This window comes from Amia ocellicauda, chromosome 14, assembly GCF_036373705.1.
Source record: "Amia ocellicauda isolate fAmiCal2 chromosome 14, fAmiCal2.hap1, whole genome shotgun sequence".
Lineage (NCBI taxonomy): Eukaryota > Metazoa > Chordata > Actinopteri > Amiiformes > Amiidae > Amia > Amia ocellicauda.
This window is the reverse complement of record NC_089863.1, coordinates 9,901,169-9,926,856: the sequence shown is the minus strand read 5'-3', so window position 1 is coordinate 9,926,856 and position 25,688 is coordinate 9,901,169. Positions and strand designations below refer to the sequence as shown.

The 25,688-nt window shown below is 43.1% G+C and overlaps 1 protein-coding gene across 2 annotated transcripts; it reads left to right on the top strand.

Annotated features, from left to right (window-relative positions):
- The first annotated feature begins 10,578 nt into the window (after positions 1-10,578).
- On the top strand, positions 10,579-24,543 carry LOC136768646 (GTPase IMAP family member 8). Of its 2 annotated transcripts, none has more exons than XM_066722944.1 (5): positions 10,579-10,669; positions 14,668-14,756; positions 15,446-15,547; positions 19,554-20,525; positions 22,515-24,543. In XM_066722944.1, the coding sequence occupies exons 3-5, from the start codon at positions 15,463-15,465 to the stop codon at positions 23,519-23,521; spliced, it is 2,064 nt and encodes a 687-aa protein (XP_066579041.1). In that variant the 5' UTR covers positions 10,579-10,669; positions 14,668-14,756; positions 15,446-15,462; the 3' UTR covers positions 23,522-24,543. The 2 variants fall into 2 exon arrangements, with proteins under 2 accessions (XP_066579041.1, XP_066579042.1); XM_066722945.1 differs by lacking the exon at positions 10,579-10,669 and adding an exon at positions 14,473-14,533.
- Positions 24,544-25,688: the final 1,145 nt, after the last annotated feature.

Genomic DNA, 25,688 nt, shown 5'->3' with positions numbered 1-25,688 from the left:
AGAGAGAGAGAGTATTACTGGATCTGTAAAGGCTTTGGCAACACTTGTGTAAACTTGTCATGCCAATAGAGCTCTTTTTAATTTGATTTTGAATTTGAGAGAGAGGAGAGAAGGGGGGAAGGAAAGAGATTGTCATTAAAGATGTTTGCACTCTTTCCTTCAGTTTCCCATCCCTCTCTCCCACTGATATACAGACACACAGACAGACAGACACATAGACATGCACAGAGAGACCGATAGAGACACACAGACACAGTCAGTCACTCACATGATTTTCCAGGGGGCCAGCGCATGTTTCTCAGGTTGCACATGTATGTGCAGATTTCCGTATGAGCTGTTGAGTCTCTCCTCTGTGCAGTTCTGTTGACAGGTGTCACACAACCCAGACACAGCGGGCACTGCCAATGCTGCCAGCACACACTGCCGACAGACACACACACTGTTACACACTGACACACACAGCAGACATACACAAGTACTGTTACACACTACAGACACACACACACACACACACACACTGTTACACACACAGTTACACACTGAAATACACTGTCCAGTACACTGTTACATAGTGAGACACATACTGTTACACACACAAACTGACACACACAGTTACACACTGAAATACACTGTCCAGTACACTGTTACTGTACTGTAGTGACCAGCACACTCTTGCTATGCCATAGTGTCCAGTTGGTCAGTGTGTCTGAGGTGGTCAGTCACGCTGTCACTCACCATCAGGATGGTCTGCTGCATTCTGATTGGAGCTCTCAGAGGTCACTAGTGCTGTGGTCACTGCTCTCTCTCTCTCTTTCTCTCTCTCAGGATCGGTGCAGTCCTGCTGTAGTAGTGTAGTAGTATCCAGTCGGTCAGTATTGTCCTCTCACTGTCTCTGTGTCTCTCTGTCTCTCAGCCCCTTTCCCGTCTCCCTCTTATTCTACCTGAGGGCGACATCACGGTAACTACATCCCCCCCACACCGCCTCCTCACCACACAGCACAAATTTCCATACCATAGACAGCAACAGAGCCATGGAGAGAGGGAGAGTGGGTGGGAGGGAGAGAGGGAGTCACCTGTGGTCAGATTTGTTTACTGCCGTGACAATAGTAAAATGAGATAGAGCAGCCCAGCTCTCCATCTCAGGCTGGGGATTCCCTCTGGGAAGGGGATCCCTGATGATGTCACTGGCACTGGCACTCCAACACCCACTGATGGACCTATAGGAATTGACTGGAATGGACTGCTGCGGAAATTATTGATATAATATCAATATGCTCACAATATTAACACTGCCACACTGACTGAATCACTAACAGACTGACACACCACCTGACTCACTGACTCACTGACTGACTGATTGACTGACTGACTCACTCACTGAAACACTAACTGACTGATACACTGGGAGAGGGGTCAGAGGGAGAGGCCTGAGGAGACGGGAGAAGTGAAACAGTGGAAAGTCAGGGAGTGATGGAGAAGAAGAGGGTGAGACGGTGGGTGGAGGTGGCCCTGCAACTAATGCAGTCTCATTTGTTTACCGCTACAGCTATCCATCTCTCTTTGCTTATCTGCTAGATATAAAGATATAAAGGATTTTTGCACTTTTTGTTGCTCTTAGGTTTTGTAAGTCACCCTGGATAAGGGCATCTGCCAATAAACAAACAAATAAATAAATAAATAATAATAGATCTAGGAAAATAAACAATCAGCATCCAAGTCCAACTCTGCCGTACCACTGCCTCCCCTTCGGGATGGTAATCCCTGGTGACACACTGGGATTCCAATATGCAATGGGGATCCTTCCCACAGACTAGGGAGAGAGAGAGGAGATTCCCTCACTATGATCCTCAACATTAACTCTACCCTGCCCCCTCTCCCTAACACTTACCCATCAGCACTGCTCTACTACACTGTTACTACAGCACAGTCCCCTGTTGAGCACTGCTGTTACTACAGCCTTCAGACTGCTATCACCTCTCTCTCTCTCTCTCTCTCTCTCTCTCTCTCTCTCTCTGTTACTGTTTGCTTATCTGCTAGATCTAGGAAAATAAACAGACAGTATTTGAGTCCAACTCTGCTGTGTCTGGATTGTGCTGTTGCAGCCAATCAAATAACTACACACACACACACACACACACACACACACACACACACACACACACACACACTCAATTCAATGTGCTCTATTGTCATGCCATATATGATGTATTACCAAGTTTGTGGGGGGTGGTCAGATATACATTTATATAATTATATCATATATACACTCACCTAAAGGATTATTAGGAACACCTGTTCAATTTCTCATTAATGCAATTATCTAACCAACCAATCACATGGCAGTTGCTTCAATGCATTTAGGGGTGTGGTCCTGGTCAAGACAATCTCCTGAACTCCAAACTGAATGTCTGAATGGGAAAGAAAGGTGATTTAAGCAAGTTTGAGCGTGGCATGGTTGTTGGTGCCAGACGGGCCGGTCTGAGTATTTCACAATCTGCTCAGTTACTGGGATTTTCACGCACAACCATTTCTAGGGTTTACAAAGAATGGTGTGAAAAGGGAAAAACATCCAGTATGCGGCAGTCCTGTGGGCGAAAATGCCTTGTTGATGCTAGAGGTCAGAGAAAAATGGGCCGACTGATTCAAGCTGATAGGAGAGCAACTTTGACTGAAATAACCACTCGTTACAACCGAGGTATGCAGCAAAGCATTTGTGAAGCCACAACACGTACAACCTTGAGGCGGATGGGCTACAACACCAGAAGACCCCACCGGGTACCACTGATCTCCACTACAAATAGGAAAAAGAGGCTACAATTTGCACAAGCTCACCAAAATTGGACAGTTGAAGACTGGAAAAATGTTGCCTGGTCTGATGAGTCTCGATTTCTGTTGAGACATTCAGATGGTAGAGTCAGAATTTGGCGTAAACAGAATGAGAACATGGATCCATCATGCCTTGTTACCACTGTGCAGGCTGGTGGTGGTGGTGTAATGGTGTGGGGGATGTTTTCTTGGCACACTTTAGGCCCCTTAGTGCCAATTGGGCATCGTTTAAATGCCACGGCCTACCTGAGCATTGTTTCTGACCATGTCCATCCCTTTATGACCACCATGTACCCATCCTCTGATGGCTACTTCCAGCAGGATAATGCACCATGTCACAAAGGTCGAATCATTTCAAATTGGTTTCTTGAACATGACAATGAGTTCACTGTACTAAACTGGCCCCCACAGTCACCAGATCTCAACCCAATAGAGCATCTTTGGGATGTGGTGGAACGGGAGCTTCGTGCCCTGGATGTGCATCCCACAAATCTCCATCAACTGCAAGATGCTATCCTATCAATATGGGCCAACATTTCTAAAGAATGCTTTCAGCACCTTGTTGAATCAATGCCACGTAGAATTAAGGCAGTTCTGAAGGCGAAAGGGGGTCAAACACAGTATTAGTATGGTGTTCCTAATAATCCTTTAGGTGAGTGTATATCATATAACAGTACTCAGTGAAGAGATACTCGGCAGGGTGGACTCTCTGTTTAGGGCCCGATGGCAATACAGTTTGATTTGGGATTTAGTTTCCTTGTCCCAGTCTTCCAGAGAGGAGCTCTTGGTTTACTTTATAATTTGCTTGAATCTGATCTGTGGCTGGAGAGCAGTGCTGGTGTGAAGCTGCTCAGTGTTTTTAGGGGTCAGTGTCAGGGCCAGCTGATTGAGGGGGCTCTTCTCTGGGCTGAGCTTGTGCTGTGGCGAGTCCGGGGAGCTCGTCTGCAGGTGCATCCAGAACTAGTGCTCTCTTCTGGGTGGGTACGAGCAGCGGCCTAATTCAGCCGTGCACACAGTATTGGGAGTCCTTCTCTGCACCTGTGTTTCTACAAATCTCTGCAGGTGGGGTTTCTGCTGGGCGCTGGTCCCATGTTGTGAGTGAGTGGGGGAAGACCTTGAGATAGAGGGAGGGGGGGAGAGAGATGGAGGAAGTGAGAGACAGACAGAAAGAGAAAGAGTTTATCTGGCTTAAAATAGATTAGTTTTGGGGGCGAGTGGGGAGGTGAGATGTGGCAATGGTGGGGGGAAGGGGCTCTGGGGATCTGGGGTAACAAGAAATGTAAACGCATAGTTTTAAACAAACCCACTCATGATTGGACACAACCAACACACAAACACACACAATAAAGTCACTCTTTGGAATCTTCCCTGCATATTGTTCCTGACCCAGGTGACATTAACACACACACGCGCGCACACACACACACACAGCACACCTGAGACAGACACAGTCAAGGTGTGTGCGCATGGTTAGCATCTTCCACAGACACTTGCCCACTCTGTGTCCCTTACACATCAATAATAACTATCATGGCAGTCAATGGGTTGTCTATGTTGCTGTAGTCAGACAGTGAAACATACAACTAATATTTTATTACAAAATATCAACATTTTATTTAAAAACAAGGAACATAACCTTGCAATAGAGATGTTAGGTTCAAAGCAGGTGTCACAACTTCACTTCTATAGCCTGGCCTTAATAAGACCCTCTCCCTGGCTAAACCATCCATTAAAACAAGTGACTCTATACATACACTACCGGTCAAAAGTTTTAGAACACCTTGGTTTTTCCAGTATTTATAGAAATGTATGCAGTTTAATGTCTCAATGTATTCTTTCTACAATGGAAATCACATATTGTTTAGAAAGTTCTTCCCAACACTATTGCAGAAGTTCCCACAAATGTGTTGCACTCCTAGGTTGCTTTTTCTTTCACCCTTCTGTCCAGTTCATCCCATGTTTTGGGTCATTATCTTGCTCTAGGATGAACCCCTGACCAACTAGGCGTATACCAGAGGGTATTGCATGGCGCTGCAAAATGCTGTGGTAACCGTTTTTTTTTCAGGGTGCCACTCACTCTGTGCAAGTCGCTGACTCTGGATCCAGCAAAAGAGCCCCAGACCATCACGCTTCCTCCTCCATGTTTGACAGTTGTTGTCACACGCTGAGGATCCATCCTTTTGCCTACTCAATGGTGTACAAAAACCCTGCATGATGAACTGAAGATTTCAAATTTGACCATAAGACCTTCTTCCAGTCTTCAGTAGTCCACTGGCGGTGCTTCATGGCCCAGGTAAGCCTCTTTTTCTTATTTTGCCATCTTAGTAGTGGCTTTCTTACTGCCACTCGACCTGTCAAACCTGTAGCTCAAAGTCTTCTCTTCACAGTTGAAACTGAGACTTGCTTACTCAGCTGTTCAGCTGTGCTTGAAGCTGTCCTGTGAGCCGCCTATCACGCAAGCTGTTGACTCTCAGAAATTTGTCTTATGATTCTGCTGTGGCTTTGGGTCAGACCTCTTCCTGTCAGAGTTTCCTCCAGTTTCCAAGTGCCTTTTGATGGTGTAGGAAACTGTACTTAAAAACTTAAATTTCAATACAAATGGAAAAATGGGGGTGTTCTAAAATGTTTGACCGGTAGTGTATATATATATATATATATATCCATATATATATACATATTCCCCATAATAAATATAATATTAATCATATTAAACAATCCCAGAAATACAGAAATAAATGGACATATGCAGAAGCAGCGAACAGTTTGTCAGGGTTCGCATCGCAAAAAGCGAGTCAATTCACCTCCATTTGCGATGTATTTTCTTGGGAGATTCACTGATTGTGAGAGGCATTAAAATACGTTTTTCCGACCCAAAACTAGCATCTAAAATACAGTATTTTTTACCCAAAATAAGCATCGAAATGCCCACCTATGTACATGTACTGGGCACCATTTTCGTGTCAGAATGCATGGGGGGGGAAGACACGGCGCATACAATAGACGAGAGTCACAGACAGAGCAGAAAGACGTGATACAGCAAGAAAACCAAATACAAAGTAGAAAAATTGAATCAGACACAAAAAATCATACACCTTAACCTTCAAAAACAAATAATAGATGCCGAGTCTGTTTACAGCGCAATGAAAGGCACTGACAGTGTGCTCTGTGCAAGGATACAACGCCATGGCAGTGTGGTGGCTGGGATGAGTCACTGCAACAACAGTACAGAATCGCCTGTGTCTATGTAAGGCCTAAAGTGACAATGCTCAAAAGCCAGATGTTTGGAATTCTGTTTCCCTGTTTAGTATTCTTCTTTACTTGTATATAGTCCGGTTGTTTGTAGTCTAATATAAATGGCTGTAATTTCTGTTCTGGAGTTTAATTTTTTACACAAGTTAATAATACTTTGAAGTTTCAATGTTCAGTGAAAAGCCTGCCTGGAGCAATAAAAAGGTGTTATACTGACCATACATTATTTTGTTTTTAGTTTTTCTAAAATTTGTTGATTTCTGTATTAACATTGGTGGGACAAACACAATTATTTGTGATAATTATAATTATAAACAGTAACAGTTAAGTTTCCGTTGTGGATATTCATTTATAAAAAACCCATAATATAACACCCCTACTAAAGCAATACATTTCCCCACTGTACATTTCATAATGTATATAACTTATAAAGTCTCCTCTCTAACTCCTGTGGCTGCCATTATAATTGAATACCCCAATCTGTAGGAAACTGCATACATATTAAAACCATTTGGTGTGGCAAACCTAAATTAATTCAGACCTACAATACCTTAACAAGCTACACAATTAGTGGAATGGCTTCTGTCTGTGTGCAATTGCAGTGGTTCTCATGATTTCAGAATAGAAACACTTGTCTGTGAGGTTCCTTGGTCAGGTAGTGAATTTCAAGTGAAGACTCAACCATGAAGATCAAAGAGCTTTTAAAGCAGGTCAGGGATGAAGCCAATGAAAAGCACAGCTCAGGAGAAGGGCACAATAAAAAGTCCCTGTGTACTCAGTGACAGTGATCCAAAGCACAAGGCCAAAGCTACACTGGAGTGGCTTAATAATAAGGTAATGTCCTGATTGGAATGCTATGGAGAATCTGTGTAAAAACTTGACAAGGTTCGTAGGCGCCTACACCACAGGGCAACAGGGGCAATTGCCCCCCCCACACTTTTAATGCAGTAGAGGCAAAACTATCTCTGTGACCCCACACATTTTTTGTCACTGATAACTATGAATGTACATTTGTAAATTAGATAATGATTATACAAACACGAATGTAAGCATGTGATATATGATTCTCTCCCCTGCTATCAATAGCAATGGTATGACCAGATAAGTTGTGTTTTAGAGAATGACTCTCACTTAGAGACTTAATTTCCCATAATCCATTGCCAGTGATCTGGTGTTAATATGATGATGTCGTCCATACAATACAGCCATGACAAAGATTTACAACATTGTAGCTTATTGAATCTCAGGTTCTAGTTTAGTTTAGCTAATGCCCTGCAGTGGCATCTGGTGGCCAACAATTTTTGGGTATTTGCACCTCAGATATAGCTGACTGTTCTGTGGGGGTTTGTCCAGGTGGCTGTGTTTAGATACACTACCTATTTCTCAAACAACTCATAGTGGTATAGAAGACTGATCTAATATTTAAAAACATCTTGAAAAAATAAAGAGAAAACACCTGACACTTACAGACAGTATTTCATATTTATTTATCAAACGATTCCATCAAATGAGCTGTTGAAGACTGATCTAATATTAAAAAATGCATCAAAAATGTGTTGGACAAACAAGTCTGATCCATGGAGGCCCCACCTCGCAACTTACAGGACTTAAAGGATCTGCTGCTAACGTCTTGGTGGCAGATACCACAGCACTCCTTCAGAGGTCTAGTGGAGTCCAAGTCAGGGCTGTTTTGGCGGCAAAAGAGGGACCTACACAATATTAGGCAGGTGGTCATAATGTTATGGTTGATCGGTTTATGTGGAATGTGAAAATAAAGATAGACGAGGATAATGAGACTTTATTTTGAATTGCAATATGGAATCAGCTTAAAAGTGTTCTGTTGCTTGTTTGTTGTTTCCAATGTAACACACCTGCAAGACTGAGACAAGGTTTTGTGCAGTTTGTATGAAGCCTCGGTTATCTTGACATATGAGCATGTATCGGCTGATCAACGTGTTTTTTTTATAAACATCAGATGTGACAGGTTTTCTCCGCTTGTGTGCTTCAGCTGAGAGAGGATATTCTGGTTTAAGAAGATGTAAAACTGGCCTCAATGTTGCAGACAAAAGTAAACCATTTCCTTATTTTCCATACACACAAAGCAAGGTTGGATGATCTTGACCTTGAGGCCACTGTGTCAGATTTCTCTTGCTGCTTTACAGGCAGGGCTAATACTTTGGGGACATTGTAAAGTAAAGATGCATATTTAAGTTAACTTCATTCATGTAAAAACATTACTGTTTCCTCTGTTTTCCCATTCAAAATAAGGTATAGAGAGTCGAGTCAGTTGGAGTTGGTGATTGAAAGGAATTGATAACTGCTGTCCAGCACTGCATTAGAAACACTCTGCAGGTTGTTCGATACTGAGAGGAAACCAGGATTTTTTTTAATGATCATCTAGTATTGCTATGTGTGAATAAACAAAACCTCATGATGTCTCAGACAGCGTGTTTATTTGGTTGATACCATATATGCATGAACACTCAATTGATAGCAGTGCATTTGATTCTTTAAAGTGAAGGCTAGTAATGCATATAGCAAATACATTGGAATCAAATTTGCACACTGCCTGCTCAAGTTTGGATTCTGCCCCACTTTCAAATAAATGTAGGTGCCCATGGATGGGTCTGAATACTTTTTCAATCAACACATTTCATTTTTTTATGTTGTTGAACTTGTTATACCCTTAAAAGTCTTCAATTAAAATATTCCAAGCTACAAACAAATATGCATCATTTTGTAACATAATAAAATGGGACACCAAAGAAGGTTCTGAATACTTTAGCAAAGCTATATATACAGACGGGGGACAAAGTAAAGGGAAAAACCAACATAAAGTGTCTCAGTGAGGTGTTGAGCTACACGAGCCACCAGAACAGCTTCAATGCTCTTGGCACAGATTGTACGAGTGTCTGGACTCTACTGGATGGATGAATATCATTCTTCCAAAAGATATTCCCTCATTTGGTGTTTTGATGATGGTGGTGGAGAGCGCTGTCTAACACGTTCATAGGTGTTCAGTTGGGTTGAGATCTGGTGACTGTGAAGGCCATAGCATATGATTCACATCATTTTCATACTCATCAAACTATTCAGTGCCCCTCGTGCCCTGTGGATGGGCATTGTCATCCTGGAAGAGACCACTCCCATCAGGAGAGAAATGTGTCAACATAGGATAAAGGTGATCACTCAGAATAACTCTGTAATGATTTGCAGTGACCCTTCCCTCTAAGGGGACAAGTGGACCCAAACCATGCCAGGAAAATGCCCCCCACAGCATAACAGAGCCTCCGGACCCCCTCACTGTAGGGGTCCAGCAGTCAGGCCTGTACTGTTCTCTTGGTGTCCCACACATGCACTCGCCCACTTGTCCAGAATATGGTGAAGGATGACTCATCTGAACAGATCACTTTTTTCCACATTTCTGTAGACCAGTGTCTATGGTTTTTGCACCTACTGAACTCTCAGATGTGCATTTGTCTTTGTAATGAGGGGTTTATGCACTGCAGCCCTACTATAATATCTCTCTTTGTGTCGTTTTCAATGGACTGTTCCTGCTGACACAGTCTGATCACGTCCTGCATTGACATTCTCAGTCACCTGGGAAAGAGTTGCTCTTCTGTATTTCCTTACATATCGCAGTAACGCATGAGCATCATGGTCATCAATTGTGTGCTTTCTACTGCAATTTCCAACCATATTTACTGATGTATTTCCCATAGATCTAAATGCAGATGTAACTTGAGTCACTGTTCCTATTGAAACACGAGCCAGTTGAGCGTCTTTGTGACTGAAGCTCCTGCCATTCGTGCCCCAATAATGACCCCTCTTTCAAAGTCACTAAGATCCTTTCCTCTTGCCATCTTGATCTAAAATCGAGATCAACAGGTCCTGCTTAGCATTTTTGTCTATCTGTAGTGTGTGTGTGTGTGTATCTGTAGAGTGTATCTGTACTCAAGGGGGCAAGAGGAATGAAGATTTTTTTGGGACCTCCCCCTCCCCCATAAAACTTTGAAAATTAAATACCTGAAATGTGAGACATCTTGGAGTCAAAAAATGTAGCTCAAATTCTCCATGAAATCAGGCAGATTTTTACTCAAATATCTTTGCTTCACAACCACATATCACTATAAAATAGTTTTAAAATTGACTTCCTTCTCTACCTTTCTCAATTACAAACCAGTGTATATGTCAGATTCAAACTGTAGACTTGTTTTTACAGAAATTATTTCAACATAAATATAAATTGCCAAATTTACCACATCTGCATAAATAATAATAATAATAATAATAATAATAATAATACAGAAAATAAGACGCTAGTGTGTGAGAGCATTTCAATGTATTATTATCCTCATATATATGTATACAGTATATATGTATGTATACATATATGGTGATACTGCCGTTCATTTGAAGTGTGTGATACTGGAGGAGGCAGCGCAGCAGTGTCAGCAACAGGAAACAGACTAAGAGCTCTGCACACCTGTGAAACATGTTTGACGTGTTTGTGTTAAACTTGAGGAAGTGAAAAGTTTACACTGAATTTCTCCTTCGCCATTTTATAAGCGCCAGAGGAGACGGACTGGTCCAGGTAAAGAGAGTCTGGGGTTCAGGGGCGCCGGGATGGAGAGTCTGTTCAGCGGCGCTGCTGTGTCGTCTGTCCGAGGTTGTGGGTTACAAGCAGTGGTGTCGTGGTTGTATTATCTGCACTGTATTACAAAGATTAATGCACTAAAATTGTAAGGGAACGTTAAAAAATGGTTTTGGTACATTTTTCATTTAATAACACGTTAAATATTACAACTTATAATTAAATATCTGTTTGTGGTGGGTCTCAGAAGGATAAGAATCAATATTTGCAGACTGTACAGTCATACACTACGTTTGTGTATTAAGTAAAGAAAGGACATACAGCATATCAGCATTTGGCCAAATTACTCCTATTAAATACTACCCTATTTAATCATAACAGTACAGTGGGGGGGGGGGAGTATTTGATCCCCTGCTGATTTTGTACGTTTGCCCACTGACAAAGAAATGTTCAGTCTATAATTTTAATGGTAGGTGTATTTTAACAGGGAGAGACAGAATAACAACAAAAAAATCCAGAAAAACGCATTTCAAAAAAGTTATACAATGATTTGCATGTTAATGAGGGAAATAAGTATTTGATCCCCTATCAATCAGCAAGATTTCTGGCTCCCAGGTGTCTTTTATACAGGTAACGAGCTGAGATTAGGAGCACTCTCTTAAAGGGACTCTCCTAATCTCAGCTCGTTACCTGTTTAAAAGACACCTGTCCACAGAAGCAATCAATCAATCAGATTCCAAACTCTCCACCACGGCCAAGACCAAAGAGCTGTCCAAGGATGTCAGGGACAAGATTGTAGACCTACACAAGGCTGGAATGGGCTACAAGACCATCGCCAAGCAGCTTGGTGAGAAGGTGACAAGTGTGGAGGAGTGGGACAAAATCCCTCCTGAGATGTGTGCAAACCTGGTGGCCAACTCCAAGAAACGTCTGACCTCTGTGATTGCCAACAAGGGTTTTGCCACCAAGTACTAAGTCGAAGGGGTCAAATACTTATTTCCCTCATTAACATGCAAATCAATGTATAACTTTTTTGAAATGCGTTTTTCTGGATTTTTTTGTTGTTATTCTGTCTCTCACTGTTAAAATACACCTACCATTAAAATTATAGACTGATCATTTCTTTGTCAGTGGGCAAACGTACAAAATCAGCAGGGGATCAAATACTTTCCCCCCCCCACTGTACATGTGATAAAGGTTTGTTTGTTTATTTATTTATTTATTCATTTATTTATTTTTAAATCATGACACAAGTCGAATTTGCTGCAGTCTGTTGAAAGAGATTGCTGTGATGGGACATCATCCTCATCTAGTGATTTGTCTTTTTTTTTATAGTGGGGACAGGACTGGGAATAGGGCTGTGAGGTAGAAGAATGGAGTCTGTCAAGCCAGTGCGCTGTTGCTGTGTCTTTGTGGTTCTGCTAAAACTATAAACTGAACATTTGAGATTTCATCTCTGAATTAATTAGCTCGTTAGCTCAAGCCAGGTGTCGCGTATCGTGTATTTGGATACGAAAGGACGTTGAGTTGCACCTAAACCCTGATTTGTCGATGGCAGAAGAGCTGCTGCCCTTCACTGCGGTGCTGAACAGCAGCTAATTATTGAAGGGTATAAGGAGGCAAAGAACATTATATTGAATAAATCTAATACTGCTGTGTCTGCAAAAGCCAGAGAAGAAGCCGGACAAACAATAGCAAATCAGGTGTATTGTTTTTTATTTGCCTCAATGTCAGTGATCCCCAAACGCGGTGGTGTTCAATATAATTTATCCCAGACTGATGCAGATATTACATAGAGCTCTGTGCTGGACAACAGTATACCATATAGAAACATATTGATCATGTAGGTGTATAAATTATTTCCAGGCTGTTGAAACATGTACTGTGTTTGATCTTGATTACAGCCTATTTGTATTACAGTTCCTTAAAGATAGGGAATGTGGGGAAGGTAAATAAATAGATAAGAAGCTGGCTCTGAGTTTGAACTGGGATATTTACTTGTCACGTCTACACTTTACATTACAAGTGTATAGTGTTAAACTCTATTCGCAGGCTGATCCCTGATAATTCACATTTAGATATAGATTTAGAACTTAGATTTAGATTTAACATTTAGATTTAGACTAAACTTTTATTCATAATCTATATATTAATTTTTTGACTCATTTATTATGCTAAACACTCCTACCACTAATCCTCCAGATTTCCCTATGACATACATTTAGTGGTTTATAGATTTTCTCCCCAGGCTTAGTCCTAGTCAGCAGCACCCCTTCATGTGTCTGTTAGTCAACAAATGTCCTGACTGATATTTATTACACACTTTGCAGGTTTAAATAAGTCTATCCAAATCCCATTTGCTGATTTTAACTTAATAGCTAATTAGCTAACTTGATCATTGATGCTGCAGAACTAGGTTGCAGTGTTATAGCATAGATTTATACTGGAAACAATTGAACAAAACTCTTGCAGATCCTATTCAAGGTAAAACTCGCTATAGATGCAAATACACAGCCACCATGTTATAATAAAACACTATTTGGTGGCAGGTAAGGTGAACTTGGACTGTCCAATTAAAGCAACGAGAGAGAAAAAAAACAGACAGCTAGCTATCTAGTATGTAATCCTCACTAAAACAGTTACTTTAGCCAGTATACAAAGCATCATTTTTTTTTTACCAGCCAGATTTGTATATTCTTGGTCTTTTTTCCGACATTATAATTTGGTCGCAATCCTAGACGTTTTTTTCCTTATTTTCTGCCACACCCACACCGTAAGGACGCATACGCAGCCGCAGATCGATGGCAGGTTTACAGCATATAAATTATGATTCCATAATGCCCCTGGGTACGACTCCCTCATAAACACAATCTATAAGTTCATTGAAAATTGAAAATGTAATGAAAAGCAATTATAGAAAATCATTGAAAATATGTTTTTATGTATTTATTATACATTTTTGCTAGGGGTCCCCTAGCGGCCGGGGGCCCTAAGTGGCCGCTATGTTGCTAATGCCTAGACAGGGCTCTGATTAAATACATTCAGACTCTTAGCCGGCTAACTTCATGTTCACCTGCTAGGGAGCAGGGTTAAGATGCTGGACATGTTGCTCTGGTAACAGAGCTGCCTGAACTTTAAACTCACTTTGGAGAACGAAACATTCTGAGTTTATGCCAAGTACGAGGACGGACCCCAGGCTTTTGTTGTTGTTATTGTTTGTAATTATTGTACAGGCTGTATGTGGGTACATACCTAGGTTTTAATCTGCATTTCTTGGTTAACCGCATCGCGACTTCTACGGCATTTGAAAATCTGTCAGGGGTGAAGTGACAGAAAAAATCTTTCTTTTTCGTTTGCACAAATTAAACCCAAAGTCGCCTTATGGGATCTTTTGGGAAATGGTGGATACTATGTCCACTCACACTAGAGTTCCCACAGCACAGTTTAACCATATCTAAATACTACAATTGATAATAATACTGCATTAACATGTAAAGCGATTAGGGTAATTAATTAATATTATTGTGTTTTTATTCATGTTTGTACTTTTTTATTATAATGTTTTTTGGTTCCTTTTTAACATTTTCTCTTTATCTAATGTTGTCAACATCATATTCAAGTGGAGGGGCAGTCACTGCAGACCAGGAGTATGTGCTTTGTTTGATTTTTGACTCACTTTGTGGATTTGAATACTTTTTATATTACATATCATGCAACAAACCTTTTTTAACTATGCCATCTATGCATATGCAAATATTGTCATATTTTTTCTAATTTCACAATTTAAATGGATGTTCATATGACAGGTCCGACCCTCCACCCCCTACAGAATCTGGGTCAGCTCAGCATCAGCCCAGGCCACTGGTAAGAGTGGACAGAGGTGGGGGGTCCCTAGACACACCTGCACTGTCCTACTGGTAGTAAGAGAGGAATAGTGCTGAAGATGTTCAGTATCTCTAGAGTTTTTTCATGGCTGTATGTCTGTCTCTGTCCTTTAGCTACAGGAAGCCAGTGAGGAGAGCTGTGTCTGTGAAGACTGAGGATCCAGAGGCCAAGCGCTGTGAGAGCAGAGACATTTACACCAACTGTGAGTCCAACCAAACTGTCCCTGTATCACATCTGAACACATCTCTCTATAGTCACCACACTGTCACTGGCTCTATCTGACATGGAGCCGTTCTGTGTCACACTGTGTCTCCCCTAACCAGGCCCCCCCACACTGTACACCCCACCTGTCTGTTACCAGAGCACAATAGCTAACTGCAGGTTGGCTGAAGCCTCAGTTCAGAAGAGATGGGAAGTCAGCCTTGGGTTTATTCATGTTGGAAATGATTATACACTGCAGTTTAATTCAGTTTCTACACTGATCTTTCACCCTGAGAGTCTCAAAACTCCAGTCAGCAGTGAAGTGCAGCCCAAGTCAGTGTTAAGGTACAGTGATGTTTGTATAATGGCTCTCAAATGAGAAGACTTGAACTTGGGACTTTGTTAGTGATGGATCAGTGATTGTGATTAATCTAAAGATCCTGATAAAGGTAATCTGTCAGGACAGCTGTGTGCATCTCAAAACTGAATTAACTGCACCAATTACTATTTCAGGGAGAGATGAGTGTCAAGTTTTTATTGAAGAAATGTTTACTCGGAGTTAGACACATTAGTCTTATTGTCTTGTATTGAATATCATAATCATAAAGAAATACTGCTGAAGCTGCTGCTGTAGCTCCCGGCTCAGAGTGTGTTCATTGCTGTGTGTCTGTCTCTGTCCTTTATCTGCAGGAAGATCAGTAGCGACAATGATCCCATTGAAGAGAGCAGGTCCTGTGAAGACTGAGGAGCCAGAGGCCAAGCGGTGTAATAGCAGAGGCAATTTAATTGACTGTGAGTCCAACCAAACTGTCCCTGTAACACATCTGAAGACATCTCAGTTTTAGTCCCAACACCATTAATTGCTTAATTTGCTTAAAAATCTGTGCAGCCTGACCAAAGGAATGCATGATCGGTGAAAAAAACGAAACAAAACCAATAAACATCTTTAAAATGCAAGCGCACTTGCTCCACCCCCTCACTCTTGTTCATCACTCCCTCTTTCCACTCATTCGCTATGACTGTCTTCCATCTTCAAACAGAATCCCTTTATAGTGCAGTTCTATTGTACAGTACTTTGGTCCTAATATCTATCTATCTTAGATAAAACAGTGATCAGTCTACTTTCCGATCAACCATCAAGTTTGTCTGATCCTATTGATCCCTATAACACTGGAGAGCTTTTATTTGATATACGTACCATTCATTTAGCAGATAGCAGTGAGAAATTGGTAAACGGGCCAAACTCATGTGTATTATAATTTATTTTCATTCTTAAGCAAGTCTTTGCAGCTAAATATGAACGCATGCCTAAGTCTTTAGTAGAGGTGGGATAATTCATTGAATATTTGAATGTGGCACCCTGGTTACTCTATGGTTGAAATGACTATGCCACCCTTTAATTATTCCTGGACCAAAGGGAATTCCAAATCAATAAAATCACTTTAATGCTTAATTCCTTTCCAACTGAATGGAAGAATAAATGGTGTTTTCTGCCAAATCAATAAGGCAAGGATCTTTATTACAAAGTACATATAAAACAAATAAAATACAATGTTTAATAGTTACAAAATGCATTTTGACGGCCAATCTATGTAGCAAACGACTCTCCCCAGTAGCAGCCATAGAACAGTCAAATGTTCACTGCTCCTATAAAAATGAATAATAATAATGCTCAAAAGAAAACAAAATACAAATACATTTAAAGTGCTTTACACAAATTCAATAAACTGTATAAACAATCTTTAACTATAATATATGTAATACATCAAAACACCACACCAAAAGAAAGGGGGCTGTGACAAAAGACTATACCTGCATTCCAATCTCACTGGCATAGGTGTAGGTTAGGTTTTCAGCTTCTACCACATCGCTGGGGAGTTTGTCCAGATTTTGACGCCTCTCTGAGTGAAGAAGTGTCTCCTGTTTTCTGTCTTGAATGCCTTGAAGCCCAATTTCCATTTGTGTCCCCCAGGGATGGATTTCAGACTGGGCCAATGGGGCCAGTGCCCAGGTGCCCTTGACTACCAGGAGCCCGGGTAGGCCCGGGCTTTAAGGTTGTGTGATCCAGTTTGGTACAGAAAACCCATCAACAATGAAAACAAATGTTTATTTATGCTTGAATATATGGGTCCTTTAGCCTATACAAGGCCTCTTAAACAAGGATCTTGGTCTATGAGGGCTCCCTGGATGGTACTCCTGTTACTATTGGGACCTGTGAATATGAAGGCCTCCAAACCTCTTATAGAACCATTGTCCCATCCTGTTTGAAATTATATTTGAAAATTACAGATTTTCTTTTTTTACTGGTCCAATCAGAATTTAGTGGCTATGGCGCTTGAAATGACTGGTCCAATCAGATTGTAATACCTATTACCATTAAACTAGTGACGTCAAAATCTTCACATATCTTTTGTTTGCTAATTCATGCATAACAATGGATCTAAGGAAAAGAAAATCCAAAAAGATCAGGGAAGCGAACGAAGACATTTTTCTGAAGATGTTTCCGTCCATTTCTAATTTCTTTGCAAAACCACTGGATTTCAACAACCGAGTGCGATCACGAAGAAATTAGTTTTAGTAGCAGCATGGAGTGAAATCCACGTACAGAAACAATGAAATGTTTTACTGCTTACAGTTAATATCCGATTGCATTAAACACTTGGATTTAACAGCACCGGTGCAGTGACTGACTAGTTAAAATAAACTGGACGATAATACTCCCGCAACCCGGCAGCCTGTGATGCATTAAATACGTGTATATTTGACAGTTAATTCATTAAAGACGTGTGTTTCATATTTCTTAATTTGCCTCATTGTTGATTATTTGTTGTGTAGCTAATATTAGACTTGTGGAGAGACAAATACCTTGATTCTGTAAACCCTGTACAATGTGTACAAATGCTTTTTTAGCGCAGGGGTAGCGCAGGCATTTGACGCAGAGTGAGAACATTTTGAATATTCATGATCATCAAAACGAACACTTTCTATTACTGTGAATGCACAGCTAAGGGAAAGAATAGGAAAAAATGGTGGGAGGGGGGCCATTGCAAATCATAATCCGTCCCTGGTGTCCCCGGGTGCGTGTGTCCCTGCAGATCTGGAAAAGCTCCTCTGGTTTGATGTGGTCGATGCCCCTCATGATTTTGAAGACTTGGATCAAGTCCCCACGTAGTCTCCTCTGTTCCAGGGTGAAAAGGTTCAGTTCCTCAGTCTCTCAGTAGGACATTCCCTTCAGACCTGGAATAAGTCTGGTTGCTCTCCTCTGAACTGCCTCTAGAGCAGCGATATCTTTCTTGAAGTGTGGAGCCCAGAACTGCACACAGTATTGCAGATGAGTGGACATTTGTATTACCTGCATGTAATACCTTGAGAGACGTTCTGCATCTTCATGTTCTTAATCATGTTCATGTGCATAATCATCTTCATCTTAATTTTGGCACTGATCACCCTCCGGTCAAATCTCGATGTGTAAAGGGCAAGGCCGAAAACCACATCTGAATGCATGTGATCTCCGAGACGTCCCTGCATTTTCCAGCAGGACAACGCCAAACCACATTCAGCCCAGATTACAAGCGCATGGTTGTGTAAGCAGAGAGTGCAGGTGTTAGCATGGCCTGCCTGCAGTCCTGGCCTGTCTCCCATTGAGAATGTATGGCGCATTATGAAGCGCAAAATAAGGCAAAGAAGGCCCCGTATTGTTGCACAGCTGAAGAAATGCATAATGGATTAATGGGGGAAAATTCCGCTTGCTAAACTTAACCAACATGTGTCTTCAGTGCCCAAACGCTTAATAAGTGTTATTAAAAGAAAAGGTGATGTTACACAGAGATAAACTAGTCAGTGGTGCGTTCTCAGGATATTTTTGTATTACATGAGATGTCATCAGACCTGTGTGTCTTTTTTTTTTTTTTTTAAAGCTGGTCCTTGTGCAGTGTTCTGTTCATGTGTGTGTGTGTGTGTGTGTGCGTGTGTTCACTGACAGTGTTGTGTTGTTGTCTCCAGTGTGTGTGTGTGTGTGTGTGTGTGTGTGTGTGTGTGTGTGAGTTCACTGACAGTGCTGTGTTGTTGTCTCCAGTGTGTGTGTGTGTGTGTGTGTTCACTGACAGTGCTGTGTTGTTGTCCCCAGTGTGTGTGTGTTCACTGACAGTGTTGTGTGTGTGTGTTGTGTGTGTGTGTGTGTGTTCACTGACAGTGTTGTGTTGTTTCCCCAGTGTGTGTGTGTTGTGTGTGTGTGTGTTCACTGACAGTGTTGTGTTGTTTCCCCAGTGTGTGTGTGTGTGTGTGTGTGTGTGTGTGTGTGTGTGTGTGTGTTCACTGACAGTGCTGTGTTGTTTCCCCAGTGTGTGTGTGTTCACTGACAGTGTTGTGTGTGTGTGTTGTGTGTGTGTGTGTGTGTGTTCACTGACAGTGTTGTGTGTGTGTGTTGTGTGTGTGTGTGTGTGTGTTCACTGACAGTGTTGTGTTGTTTCCCCAGTGTGTGTTAGTTCACTGACAGTGTTGTGTTGTTTCCCCAGTGTGTGTGTGTGTTCACTGACAGTGCTGTGTTGTTTCCCCAGTGTGTGTTAGTTCACTGGCAGTGCTGTGTTGTTGTCCCCAGTGTGTGTGTGTGTGTGTTCACTGACAGTGCTGTGTTGTTTCCCCAGTGTGTGTGTGTGTGTGAGTTCACTGACAGTGCTGTGTTGTTGTCTCCAGTGTGTGTGTGTGTGTGTGTGTGTTCACTGACAGTGCTGTGTTGTTTCCCCAGTGTGTGTGTGTGTGTGTGTGTGTGTTCACTGACAGTGCTGTGCTGTTTCCCCAGTGTGTGGCAGTGCAGCTGCATCAGGGTCCTCTCAGCTGGACAAGGAGAGCAGCAGCGAGATTCGCATCCTGCTGACTGGAGGCCTCAGAGCAGGGAAGAGCTCTATAGGAAACACCATCCTGGGCAGAGAGGCTTTTCCCACTAGAGAGGGAAAACCTGACAGGGAAACGGATCGCTGTGATGTCAGAAAGGGGGAGGTTGCTGGGAGACGAATTTCCATTGTTGATACTCCATGGTTCAAAAGGAAAAATATTAATAAAGAAGTTGAAAAGGAGATGATGGTCCAGCTCTCTTCCCCGGGACCCCATGCTGTAGTCATATTGATCTCACTGGGACTGATTAATGATCATTTTATATATTATATAAGTGAGTGTCAGCAGTATCTCCGGGACCTGTGTGGGGAGGCAGTGTTCAGACACGCATTGATTCTGTTCACACACGCGGACAGACTGGGGGGCCTGACGGTTGAGCAGTACATTGAGAAACAGGCTGAGGAGAGGAGGAAGAGGAATCAGGGGTTTAGTGCAGAGGAACAGCAGACAGAGGAAGAGATAAATCAGAGAGAGAGAGAGTATCTGCAGCAGCTGATGGAGAAGTGTGGAAACAGATGTTGCTTTTTCAACAACAAGAACAAGAGCGACCGCAGACAGGTGATAGAGCTGCTGGAGACGATAGAGGCCATGATGAGAGAGAATGGAGGAGCACACCACACTTTTGACCAGTACCAGAGGATACTGCCACTGGATGCTGAACAGATACTGAGGGAGGAGTGGGAGCAGGAGAGGAGGGAGAAGGTGACTGAGCTGCAGGAGGAGATGAGGAAACTTACAGAGCAGCTGGAGGAGAAAACTAGGGCACTGGAGAGAGAGCAGAATAAACTGGAGAGAGTGATCACTGAAGTGGATCGTTATTACAGAACAACACCAGTAGACTGGAGAGAGGAGATAAGGAAACGCATGAAGAGTGAGAAGAGTAAGTCACCCCAGTGTATCTGCACTCAGGTCTGTACTGAATGAGCGGAGTCTCCCAACACAGTCAATATCTGAGGGAAAAACACACACTACTGATCTGTCCAGAGGCTGTTTATAGCAAACAGTGTGCTGTGAAGCTCTCTACTGAGTGTGTAACCAACACTGCGCACTGAGCTGTGAAGCTCTCTACCGAGTGTGTAACCAACACTGCGCACTGACCTGTGTAGCTCTCTACCGAGTGTGTAACCAACACTGCGCACTGAGCTGTGAAGCTCTCTACCGAGTGTGTAACCAACACTGCGCACTGAGCTGTGAAGCTCTCTACCGAGTGTGTAACCAACACTGCGCACTGACCTGTGTAGCTCTCTACCGAGTGTGTAACCAACACTGCGCACTGAGCTGTGTAGCTCTCTACTGAGTGTGTAACCAACACTGCGCACTGAGCTGTGTAGCTCTCTACCGAGTGTGTAACCAACACTGCGCACTGAGCTGTGTAGCTCTCTACTGAGTGTGTAACCAACACTGCGTACTGATCTCTGTAGCTCTCTACCGAGTGTGTAACCAACACTGCACACTGATCTCTGTAGCTCTCTACTGAGTGTGTAACCAACACTGCGCACTGACCTGTGTAGCTCTCTACTGAGTGTGTAACCAACACTGCGCACTGACCTGTGTAGCTCTCTACTGAGTGTGTAACCAACACTGCGCACTGACCTGTGTAGCTCTCTACTGAGTGTGTAACCAACACTGCGCACTGAGCTGTGTAGCTCTCTACCGAGTGTGTAACCAACACTGCGCACTGAGCTGTGTAGCTCTCTACCGAGTGTGTAACCAACACTGCGCACTGACCTGTGTAGCTCTCTACCGAGTGTGTAACCAACACTGCGCACTGACCTGTGTAGCTCTCTACCGAGTGTGTAACCAACACTGCGCACTGACCTGTGTAGCTCTCTACCGAGTGTGTAACCAACACTGCGCACTGAGCTGTGTAGCTCTCTACCGAGTGTGTAACCAACACTGCGCACTGAGCTGTGTAGCTCTCTACCGAGTGTGTAACCAACACTGCGCACTGACCTGTGTAGCTCTCTACCGAGTGTGTAACCAACACTGCGCACTGACCTGTGTAGCTCTCTACCGAGTGTGTAACCAACACTGCGCACTGAGCTGTGTAGCTCTCTACCGAGTGTGTAACCAACACTGCGCACTGACCTGTGTAGCTCTCTACTGAGTGTGTAACCAACACTGCGCACTGACCTGTGTAGCTCTCTACTGAGTGTGTAACCAACACTGCGCACTGAGCTGTGTAGCTCTCTACTGAGTGTGTAACCAACACTGCGCACTGATCTCTGTAGCTCTCTACTGAGTGTGTAACCAACACTGCGCACTGATCTCTGTAGCTCTCTACCGAGTGTGTAGCCAACACTGCGCACTGAGCTGTGTAGCTCTCTACCGAGTGTGTAACCAACACTGCGCACTGAGCTGTGTAGCTCTCTACCGAGTGTGTAACCAACACTGCGCACTGAGCTGTGTAGCTCTCTACCGAGTGTGTAACCAACACTGCGCACTGAGCTGTGTAGCTCTCTACCGAGTGTGTAACCAACACTGCACACTAAGCTGTGTAGCTCTCTACCGAGTGTGTAACCAACACTGCGCACTGAGCTGTGTAGCTCTCTACCGAGTGTGTAACCAACACTGCGCACTGAGCTGTGTAGCTCTCTACCGAGTGTGTAACCAACACTGCGCACTGAGCTGTGAAGCTCTCTACCGAGTGTGTAACCAACACTGCGCACTGAGCTGTGTAGCTCTCTACTGAGTGTGTAACCAACACTGCGCACTGACCTGTGTAGCTCTCTACTGAGTGTGTAACCAACACTGCGCACTGATCTCTGTAGCTCTCTACTGAGTGTGTGTGTATGTTTGACCAGGCTAACAGGGCTGTGTGTGTGTGTGTGTGTGTGTGTTCACTGACAGTGTTGTGTTGTTTCCCCAGTGTGTGGCAGTGCAGCTGCAGCAGGGTCCTCTCAGCTGAGCCAGGAGAGCATCAGCGAGATTCGCATCCTGCTGACTGGAGACCATAGAGCAGGGAAGAGCTCCTCAGGAAACACCATCCTGGGCAGAGAGGCGTTTCACACAGGAGAGGAGGACACTGACTGTGAAACCACAGAACACTGTGATGTCAGAAAGGGGGAGGTTGCTGGAAGATACATTTCTATTGTTGATACTCCACAGTTCTGCAAGGATCGCTGTGATAAGGTTGAAAAGGAGATGATGGTCCAGCTCTCCTCCCCGGGTCCCCATGCTGTCATCTTAGTGATCTCACTGGAACTGATAATTGATAATGTAATAAATTATGATATTAGTGAGTATCAGCAGCGTCTCCAGGAGCTGTGTGGGGAGGCAGTGTTCAGACACGCATTGATTCTGTTCACACACGCGGACAGACTTGGGGGGCTGACGGTTGAGCAGTACATTGAGAAACAGGCTGAGGAGAGGAGGAAGAGGAATCAGGGGTTCAGTGCAGAGCAACAGCAGAGACAGGAGGAGAGGATTCAGAAAGGAAGAGAGGATCTGCAGCAGCTGATGGAGAAGTGTGGCAACAGGTGCTGCGTCTTCAGCAACAATAGCAAGAGCGACCGCAGACAGGTGATAGAGCTGCTGGAGACGATAGTGGCCATGATGGGAGAGAACGGAGGAGCACACTGCACCTTCGACCAGTACCAGAGGATACTGCCACTGGAGGCTGAACAGAGACTGAGGGAGGAGAGGGAGCAGGAGAGGAGGGAGAAGGTGACTGAGCTGCAGGAGGAGAAGAGGAGAGTCAAAGAGCAGCTGGAGGAGATGAAGAGGGAAATAGAAAAGAAGAAGGATGACCTGCAGAAGGAGATCAACGAGGTGCATCGCTATTACAGCTCCAGACCTTTAGATAGCAAAGAAATGGCAAAACTAATTAGAAAGTTGATTCATTGTAGAATTCATTTTGATTCTGAGTGCCAGTGACGTGAGACAGTCCTGAGTCCCTGACTTCAAGCCACACATTTTGTAATGCAGAGCCGCTCCTACTGCACTGCATTACTGAACACACACTGTGCCTCAGTTAGCCCTGCCAGAACTCTTAACACAACACACCAGGACTGCACCGGTTTTGTATCCACCGCATCAGCATGACACCACGCCCACAGAAACACATACATTGGTAACATGGTAAAAATCAGGTCAAGATAATTTATTTTTAGATAATTTCAATTTGATATCAAACCCATTCAAAGTCACTAACTAAAATTTTCCAATTGACACAAAACTCAGCCAGGAATTACAGCCCAATCAGTCTCACCTGCTTATTTTTTTATATAACAAAATATTAGACAGAAACTAGAGGAGCATCTTAATGAAAACCATATTCTTGGAGATAGTCACCATGGGTTTAGACGAGGCAGATCATGTCTTACTAATTTATTGGAGTCTTTTTAACATGCAACTGCAGCTGTAAATCACATGAAAGATACTTAGATTTTCAGAAAACTTTTGACAAGGTTCCTCTGATCCACAAATTGGAAGCTGTAGGCATTCAGGGTAATGTAAGTAATGTTATGTTCTTATGTTCTTCTTAAGGCCATCCTTTTCCCTATCCTTCTCTATGTAGGCATGTTATTTCCCCCAGACGGGCATACTAGTAAATTGATCACAAGAATCATATTTCGGTTTGTCTGGGGGAGTGACATGGAGAGGCTGAAACGAGTCGAATGTCGAATGTATTTAAAGTTCCTTTACAATGCATGAGATTTAAATTTACGCACTATGTATTTGTTTTTCTTTGGCTTTGTTTATTGTTCTGATTATGATTTATTACAGAATTTTAATGTTTAGACAATTTTAGAATTGATTAAAAGAAATATTAATCATAAGAATTAAATGTGTTCATGTTTTTTAATTTGCACATGTAAAATACTAAACCTAATAACCAGTATTTAGAAGTGACTGTGTGTCAGCCAGGTTTGAGCAATAAAGCGGTGTTAAACCAGCATACTGCTCTGTGTCTCCTTATTCCTACTACTCAAGGACGAAGAATGTCACAATAATATAACATTAATTAGGTTTATGTTAAGTGGACAACATCCCACTGTTTAGAAAGTAAAAGTATTTAGGAAAAGGGAATATATTTTATAATGTTCATCATCCTTTCTCCTTCGACATCACATGACTAAACCAGTTGTCCTGTGTCAGAGTCAGTGCCTTTCTGTGCTGCCCAGCTTGTCCCATCTCTCCACAGTGAGGCTGCTGTGTGAGGCCTCAGTTCCTCATCTGCTCTTCCTCTCAGAGGACACAGCCGCTGCCCTGGAGGCCTCTGCCCGTCCCTCAGGAGCCGCCTCTCTCCCCCTCCCTCGCCTGCTGCCCGCTGGAGCGCAGTGTGGAGTCTGGGGGTCTGACAGCAGCACTGCCCTCAGCACACAGCTCACAGCAGCAGCAGCACCACCCTGGCCCTCTGTCTCGGCCTGCTGTGGAGTGACTGGTGCTGGACTTGCTGCTGAGCCCTGTGCCACAACACACACTGCTTCTGCTTCACTCGCATCTGGATAGACCGGTTCTTCAGGATGAGCTGCGCACACCAGGAGGAAACGAGGAGGGTCATCTGCAGTCTGACAGGACCAGACTCATAAGAAATGCTACAGTGCAGGATATTTCTGTGTGTGCAGACAACCCATAGCTCATCTATGGTATGACCCCTCAGAAAAGAGTTAATTACATTTTTGTTCATATAATCCACAAAGGACTCTTATCACCCATATAAGCATAATAGAGATATTCACTGAATTTGTCAGTCATAGCTCAAGTGCCAAAAACTCTAATCACCTCAGTGATCATTTTTCTCTGGGGCAGTGAATGTCCTAGAACCAAACACTTTTTGTAGACTTGGGACCCTTTTTCGGATTATTCCCCTGGACAGTGAGGAGGTCATACAGGGGTTTAGCCATTTTAGAGAAGTCTTTAACATACTGACGGTAATAACCAAACAATCCCATCAGCCTGCACAGCTCTCCCACTGTGGCAGGGGTTATGCCTTTCAACGCTTGGACTGCTGCATGTCTTTTGGGTCCATCTTACTGCCCTCAGTTGATACAAGTCTACCTAGCTATGGGATTTCTCATTTAATCAGTTCACATTTAGT

Bases quoted from the DNA above. Each gene is read 5' to 3' on its own strand.
- LOC136768646 (XM_066722944.1), top strand. From the start codon at position 15,463: ATGATCCCATTGAAGAGAGCAGGTCCTGTGAAGACTGAGGAGCCAGAG. The intron at 15,548-19,553 runs GTGAGTCCAACC...CTGTTTCCCCAG, and splicing joins CAGAGGCAATTTAATTGACT to TGTGTGGCAGTGCAGCTGCA. The intron at 20,526-22,514 runs GTAAGTCACCCC...TTGTTTCCCCAG, and splicing joins ACGCATGAAGAGTGAGAAGA to TGTGTGGCAGTGCAGCTGCA.